The sequence below is a fragment of the Sceloporus occidentalis genome, unplaced genomic scaffold, assembly GCF_023333645.1.
Source record: "Sceloporus occidentalis isolate IW3139 unplaced genomic scaffold, rSceOcc1.0.p SCAF_33, whole genome shotgun sequence".
NCBI lineage: Eukaryota > Metazoa > Chordata > Lepidosauria > Squamata > Phrynosomatidae > Sceloporus > Sceloporus occidentalis.
Window position 1 is genome coordinate 1,367,157 of NW_028317013.1, and position 8,747 is coordinate 1,375,903.

The following is an 8,747-nucleotide window of genomic DNA, read 5'->3' on the forward strand; positions in this document are numbered from 1 at the left end:
AACCTAATCATCTCATATAACAGAAATTGATCCTGGGTAGGGTGAACTTAAGTTAAGTAGACAAGAGCAAGGCATACAGTTATTGTTGGCTAGAATGAATAGTAATTACAAATGGAGACTTGGTTTTGGATATCACTGTAGATGAGTGGTTGGACTCCAGCGTGGTGTGGTTTAATATTAATTTAAGGATAGTGGTTGCGCTGGGCTGTCAACAAAGGCTGATTTTTCTAAAATGGAAAGATATGTAAATGAATCTTCTTTGGCCTGTGCATATTTAAATGAAGTCTAGGAGAAATGGAAATATTACAGAGCTGCAAAGGCATGGAACATTGTATTACTTGTTGGTAAGAATAAAAGAAAAAGGAAACCACTGTGGTATATTCTGCAGATGTGGCACAAATATTGAAAGAGAAAAGCATAGTAATTAGGAACTATAAGCAAACTCAGAATGCAGAAGATGACAGCAAATGTAAAGCTAATCTTAAGGAAGCAAAACGCATTGTTAGATGCGCCCGTTTAACAAAAAAGTTGATATATCTTTTTAGATATATAAGTGAAAAGAGAAAATTTAAATAAGGAATAATAAGATTAAAGACTAATAAAGGAAGTTATACAAATAATAACATGAGACATGTAAAGCATTTGTGTTTATAGATAACTCGCCAAGGTAAAAGTTCATGGAACCCGAAGGGATACACCCAAAGTTATGACCGGCTATGAAATGCTCCATGCACCTGAACAAGACAAACAGAAACTCTGTGAAATTCCTGAGCGGATTGTCACAGGGTCAGGTAGCGAAGGAGGATCCAACTATGCAGATATGTAGACGTAGAGAAGTCCAGTAAACAGTCCGATATCAAGAGCAACGGCAGGCAGCAAGGTCAAACCTATCCGAGGTCAAGGCAGGCAGATCAGAAGCATAAACGGTTAAACAGGTCCGAGGTCAAGGCAGGCAGATCAGAAGCATAAACGGTTAAACAGGTCCGGGGTCGTAGGCAGGCAGCGCAGAATCGTGGTCAAATAACAGGCAAAGGTCGGTACACAAGGCAATAGAGAAAATGGCAGGGAACAGCACACCCAAAAAGCATAACACTTTGAACGGGTAAAGACAGTGGAAACAAATGGGGCTTAAATAGGAGATGGTACTCACATACAGGCCACGGAGTTGCGCGCGTGGCGTGCGTTGTGCACGTAGCGTGCGTTGCGTCCGCCACGTGACGTCGTCGCGGCCCGGCGGTACGAGGAGGGGACGTACCTGGCTGAGAGTGTGGAGGCAGGGCTGCCCTGCCGACGCCGGGTCGCGGCGGAGGCGGAGCCGCAACACTGACGCGTACGCACGGAGCAGCGACACTGACGCATCCGCGGCAGTGACGGGCGAGCCGCCGGGAGCCCCAAAGGTACGTGCCGCGGCGGCGCGCGTGACACCCTGCCGACGTCGGATAGCGGCGGAGGCAGAGCTGCGACACCGATGCGTGCACACGGTGTCGGCAGCAGTGACAGACGAGCCGCCGCGAGCCCCAAAGGTACGTGCCGCGGCGGCGCGCATGACAGGATTGGAACTTTGGCAAAACCCACTAGAACTTTAACAGGGTGTAGCTTGGACCCCCTGCTACGGATCACGGCGGTTTTAGACAGTTAACAGAGGGGGTCTGGAGCTTTCAAATGACACCATGTGTGTAGTTTGGTGCCCCAACATCTAGCTGGTTGTGGGTGAGCTCCCTTGGGGGGACTCGGAGTGCCATGTTTTATTTTCCCTGGACTATGTCTTCACGGGAGGTCAGCGTGAGAGTCAGCGCAAGGGGATAATACTATTATCCCATTGTATTGTTTGTTTGTGTATTTCACTTGCTGGACCTGAAGGAGGACTTCTCTTGTGGGACTGGGTGAATTGAGCTATACTCTTGTTTCTACCTTTACTCCAATGCTGGTCCTGTCGGACATTTGGAGTAACATGCTGTATTCACTTATTTTCTGCTGTTCCTGGTTATCGGCGTTCCTGATTTTTGACTCAGGCTAAGGGAAGAAGTATCCCGTTTTACAGGCTATAAAATCCGCCCCCTGATTACGCACCCGGCTGGCAGGTTTGCAGAGGCTTATACACAAGGAATGAATATCTGTGTGCATGAATTCCTGATGAATAATAAGGGAACGTTGGGATTTAAGTGTTATATTCCTTTCAAGCGCTTCAGATATGGAGTGAAGGTGTATAAGCTCTGTGAGACCGAGACCGGGTATACTTATGCCTTCCAGGTACACAAGGAAAAGGATAGCCAGCTTGACCCTCCAGGTTGCCCAGAATATCTAGGAACCTGTGTCAAGATTGTTTGGGACCTAATATTCCCCCTTATAAGCAAAGTGTATCACTGTATTCTGGAGTTGTTGCTGAACACATATCGGGTGTTGTTTTGAAGTGGCATATACCAGGAGCTGTAAATTTATACATATGTGTGTGAAAAAAAACACACAAAAAAATGTACCACACATTTTGACAGGCTAAGTAGAATAATTGCATGGAAAGTGTTAAAATATCACCATTTGAAATACCCTTGGGTGTCTAGTTTTCAAAAATATAAAGTTTGATTTGGGTAAGTTGAATTGGCTGGCTTCAAAGATATCCCAAATAGGACATTGGTGCCGGATGACCAGATTTGAAAAGAAAGGTTTTGAAATAGCATCGCTACTTGTACTTTTTGCCCTATAACTTGCAAAAAAGCTAGAAAACACTGGGTATTTCTAAACTTTAGCATTTTTTTAGTGTATATGTGTGGATTGGTATACGTGTGGATTGGTATGCGTGTGGATTGGTATATGTGTGGATTGGTATATGTGTGGATTGGTAAGTGTGTGAGAGTGATGGGTGTTATGCTGTACCATTTCCAATGTCTTTTTCATGATCTAATTATGCTCTAAAAGTACATCATAACTCCCATCATTCTATACTGTTCCATACAGAGCTGGGAGGCAGAGGCCTTGCACCCCCACCGCAGGACTCCTGAAAGGTAAGTGAACTTGAAAGAGGGAAAGGGTAGATAGTTAGGAGGGGGTAGATAGGGAGAAGGGAGTGAGAAGGGGTAGATAGGGCAGAAGAGAGTGAGAAGGGGTAAATAGGGCAATCATACTCCTATCATGCCAAGTCTGCGAGTAAATCCTGGAATCTGGGTATGCCTGGGCACGATAGGAATGTGATTGCTGTTAATATATATATATATATATAATATTATTTAATTGTTTTGTCCTATTTGGTGTGTTACTTTCTTTAAATAAAAGTGTTAGATTTTTTGGGGGGGGTCATATTTGGTTTTGGCCAGGTAAATGCTGCACTTTCGGTTTCAGTCCAGAATTCGTTTCGGTGCATCCCTACTACTAAGCCAGACAATGAAGTGGTAGGCCTAGACCACATCAATGTTTGGCGTAGTATATAGTGATTGGGGTTTTGTTACAAGTTTTGTTACAAGTTTTTATTCCTTTCTTTTTTTGGGATGGGGGGGCGCCAGAGGAGTAGTCCGCACAGGGCGCCAGAACACCTAAGGCCGGCTCTGACAAGGATCAATGATGTGGGGGGTTACTTGTATATGTTCATTGAACCCACACAGCTATTTCAAGCAATATCATCAAAGTATCATTTGAATGGCCCATTATACCAAATACAAGAGAAGAAAATCAGTAAAAAAGAACATTCAACAAGCTATAATTTTAGATCTACAATATTTGAATAATCTTTCCCTTAAACAACATATAATAGTTTATAATAGTATAAAAGTATAATATAATAGTATATATTAGTTATTTTATTATTTATCTCTTTAACTTTATTGTAGTAATCAAAATCCAAAAGATCGATGTGTCGATGCAATACTTTGCACAATAAAAAGATCTCCAGGGATGAAGAAAATCGAATGATGCTTCCTCTGACGCATGTTCTAGAATTGACATTTAAATGAAAAAATACATTTTTCACATCATCAAAACATTGCACCCAACTTCATGAGAACTGGACTTCTGCCGACCACCAAACTATTCAGTAGCGTATGTTTATCTAATCAACAGGGTACTGACTAAAATAGCCAAGAAGAAAAAAAACATCCCAGTACTTTTGAGGGATACAAACACAAGACTACAATTTTTACTTTCATCTGTGTTCAAGGCTTATGTTATTTTTTAATTAACATTTGGGTATTTTCCCTCTGTTTTCCTTTGTATATGAATACTAAATATATGACTTGTGTGATTATTTTTTCACGACAATTGTACTGTTCAGAACCACTGTTAACTCTAGGTGTCCACTGTCAAGGCTTAATCCTTCAGTTAGCTGACTCCTGTGTGCCTGTCGTATCCAGGTGATGACAATATTTTCAACACATATTAGGTAGACTCTGTTCCAAAACTACAATATGGTATTGCCTAAATAAGTTGGAGTCATCCTGGTTCCACCTAAGCATACTAAATGAAAGTGTTTGATTCCCTTTCTTGGACACTCATTAGATGAAATCTTAGAGCTATCAAAGATTATAAAATTGTTAGTTCAGCTTAACATTTGTCTGAGCTCCTTTGAATTGTATTGATTTTTTTTTGCTTACTTTTTTCTGTTTCATCTTGACATTCTTTTCTTAATCTATTTTGATTCTTCACTTTCTTGATCTCCTGGATGCACTTGATTATGCACTGGAGTGTGCCTGCCAACAACATCACAACTACTGAACTAGACATCCTATTCCAGTTTAAGTGTAGACCTCTACTCTACTGCTTTTCTGTTTTATCTTTATACAAACAATACTCCATCACCAAGGTTAACTGCAACATACACTACTCTGATTTCATGAAGTGTAAGTTTGGATATTTTTTTTTTTCTTTCTTTTTTATTTATATATAAATTTATTTGGTAAAATTATTTAACTAACATATACATATATTTTTAAATTGTGTTTTTTTGCGCGACACTTTATATATTTATTTATTTATTTTTTGGGTATAGGGGGTATACCTTTAGTGCTCGCAGCATCCACTTATTCTTTTTAGTAGTATTTATATTTTTGGAGTTATATATATCAGTATACTTTAGCGCTTGATCACTATATAACATTTAGCCATGAACAAAAACACTATGAAACGCAACAAAGATGTTCAATGAAAGCAACCAAGGAATTTTGAAAACTTTTTAATAATAAATAATGCGCCATTTTTTTACAGTATAAACTATAAATACACCATGCAGTCCATATAATTTAAAATAATTTACAGTCTGAGGTAGGGGTGGGGAATAGCTGGGGGAGCATGGTTTAGGTCCGACCTTTTCTGCTGAGTACACAAACACAAGCTGTATCAATCCGAATGAATCTCCATGCTGCTTGCTTCCCTTCCATTGTCAATGCTTTGACAAAGGTGTGTGTGGTAGTACAATAGGAGTTCCAATGCTTTGAATCAATCCCACGACACCCACCTGACACTGGCTTTGGATCCCTGCATTTGGTCTCAAAAAAGTACTGCTTGAAAACACTATTGTTTATGTTTACTTCCCCCAAAACAGTCACCTCCTTTCCCTTAATATCAGTGGCTGTGGTCTTCTCCCCAACCCACATGCTGACACTATCACATACAGAATATTCCCCTCGGTGAAGGACTGGATGCACTGTCCTCTTAGCTCGAATAGTTTTATTGAGGGACTCCTCATCATCCAAGTACTCCAAGTTCCGTAGGTCCTCAGACAATGGAGGAGGTTGTGTGCTAAACAAAACTCTTGGAGAGCGAAATTTCCTTTTTCTGAAAAGTTTAGGGTCCACTGTGACATTGTGAAAATGTGAGGGTTCACTGGCCTCTATCTTCCCATGAGAACGATGAAGAGACTTACTCCGGTGCGTGTGATGTGGAATACGAGGCCTTGTTGAAGACCCTGCTGGTGCATGGTCCTTGGTCTTTGGTGCAGCCTGTATGCCGATCAAAAATGCTATAATAAGAGTGTAGTATAACATGGACATTACTCTATCCACCTAAAAAAACAAATACATAAAATAACTATTATTGGATAGTAAAGAATAATCTAAAATACAATATTTGTGGATATTACTATGTTCACAAAATATGTTTCATTGCCAGTGTTAACAAAATAGAAAAATATATAGAATATAATCTTTATAGCAAAGGTTTATAATACAAATGACTACAAGGAAATATGTTTTAATTAATAATATATAAAGATATCATTTTGCAGTATTTCAGTACTTTCGGTATTTTCTCTGAATATGCAGCATGTTCCCTGTAATAACTATTATTTACCTTTTTTAATGGCATTTGGATTTTTATTTGTTGTATTTTTTTGCAATCTGATCACGCTCCTATTTTTCAAACCATTATTTGAGCTCTTACTCTAAAAAGTTGTTGAAAAACACTAAGCTCTTTTCTTAGCGATTAGTGAACTCTAAGGAGATTAAGATAATACAGATATTTGTGTTAATAGCTCCATTTGCATGGAAATGCCCTTTATTGTTGTACCACCAAAAGGTGTTAACATGAGAACATTATAAATATACTGTGTGTATATATATATATAGAGAGGGAGAGAGGGAGAGAGGGAGAGGGAGAGAGACTGTTAGCAAGCAGCTTACCAATAATGGCTTTCTGTACCAGTATGTGTTATGTACATTCATATTATTGTTAATTTTGCCTGTTTTAATATTATTGTAAATTAGTATTCTTGTTCATTGTAATAACATAATATGCTGATGCATTAAAAAACATAATACAATATATACTGTGGGTGTATATATATATATATAAATTATGGAAACCTGAAAAATGTGAACATTATTTTAGTTATTGGTCTTAAAGGCGATCTGTGAATTAGCATGAGAATCCATTGAAGCGAGGTATTGAAATGGTCTGAAACTGTCCATCATGCCCAGGATAATACAAAGTAGAGAAAATTCTCTTTCCTCAAAGCAGTAATCCTATCAATTTTCTTCAATCCCATAATCCTACTGCCTGCAAAAGGACATTGTTGCCTAAGAACAAGAGATGATGCATGTATTTGTTTTAGGTTAACCTAAATGATTCTTTAGACTGCCATTCACGTTTATTACTTTATAACCTTTCTGGCAAAGTAATCATTTTCAGATGACACTGAATGTGTCTACTTTTTTCTAAACAACAACTGACCCATTTTCATGAGGAAGCAATTATCAGGACCAAAAAACTTGAGTACAGGCAGTTTTATAAGCCACATCAAACACATTTCATTTTTTTCCAACACTGAAAATTCCTGGGACACACTTTATTTTAATCCAGAACAGGATTCACGACGATGCGGATCCAGATAATATTGAGTAAGAAAACCCATTGATTTTTTTTTTTAGTCTTCGAAATCTCATTTTAAATCTATCACCTATAAACCAAATAATATAAGGTTTTAGTGGCAAATGTTTAGAACCTACAGCTCTGTTCATAACCTGAATTTAATATGAGATTTTCGTTCTATGATTAATACACAGCATAACATACATAATAGTTTTATGAATTAATACACAATGTTTACATCTGTGCCCAATTTTTTTCCAATAAAAAATTAAGCATTTTGCTGACTTTTATATTAATATATTTGGAATTACAAACTAAACTAAATTAAAAATTGCATTTGTCATTTTGTGTCTAGTTCTTTTTAGATACAAAAGACAGGTTAATTTAGATCTGTTCATAAAATATAGTACTTAAAATGTAAAAAAAAAGTTAATTATGTTTATGTAAAAGTCCATAGATAATGAAAAATGTTGCACATATCACACAGAGCTTCTTGATGGTGCTAAAGAGATTTAATTTATAGTGTTACAAATATATGATTTATATTACAAGCCATATCTACTGCCCTTATGCAGCATAACATAAAAAAGTAGTACATTTCCCAGAAGACATTAAGGCCTTTTTAGTGTAAAATTATATTGTTTTAATCATATATTTATTAAATTGTACAGTTGACGCTCATATTCTTTCTCATCGTTTAGTGTTATATTGTTGTCAAGAACACTTAAAGACATTCTACCTGGTCTACCCAATATACACTTTTAATTTAATTCAGCATTAAAAACATCATTTAATCATGTAAAATTCTTGTTAAAGTCTCATTCTTAATTTTGCTGGGAATACTTATTATTATTATTATCCTTTATTTATATAGCGCCAACAGTTTACGCAGCGCTTAATACAATACATGTATTCAAGAAGTATGACAAGACAAGAATTGACAGACTAAGACAAACGGATACATTTGGTGGAGAGAGCCCGGCTCGCAAGCTTACAATCTAGAGGGAAATGGGGTGACAAACATAAGGCATAGAGAAAGGGTGAGAGGTAGTGTGGTGGTTGTATCGATGACAAGGAAGTTCTAGCAGCTAAGATGGTATGCTTCTCTAAAGAAGTGGGTTTTTAGATGTTTCTTGAATATCGGGAGGGAGGGTGAAAGCTGAAGGTTCGGTGGAAGTAGATTCCAGAGATATGGGGCAGCTCGAGTGAAATCTTGTAGACGGGAAAAGGAAGAGGTGATGAGTGAGGAGGAGAGCCTTAGCCCATGGGAGGAACGTAGGGAATCGAGGAGGAGAGTATTTGCTAATGAGGTCAGAAATGTATGGATGGCCTTATATGCCAGTACCAGGATCTTAAATTTAATTCTAAAGGTAATTGGGAGCCAGTGGAGGGTTTCACAGAGGGGGGAAGCAGAAGAGGAGCGACGTGCAAGTAAGATGAGCCTAGCAGCGGAATTTAGG

General features: G+C 38.2%; 1 protein-coding gene across 1 annotated transcript; it reads right to left on the bottom strand.

The window, feature by feature from the left end:
* Positions 1-5,276: 5,276 nt before the first annotated feature.
* Positions 5,277-5,972, bottom strand: LOC149298315 (nerve growth factor). Its single transcript, XM_089487444.1, has one exon. The coding sequence runs from the start codon at positions 5,970-5,972 to the stop codon at positions 5,277-5,279; it is 696 nt and encodes a 231-aa protein (XP_089343570.1).
* Between the last annotated feature and the right edge of the window lie 2,775 nt (positions 5,973-8,747).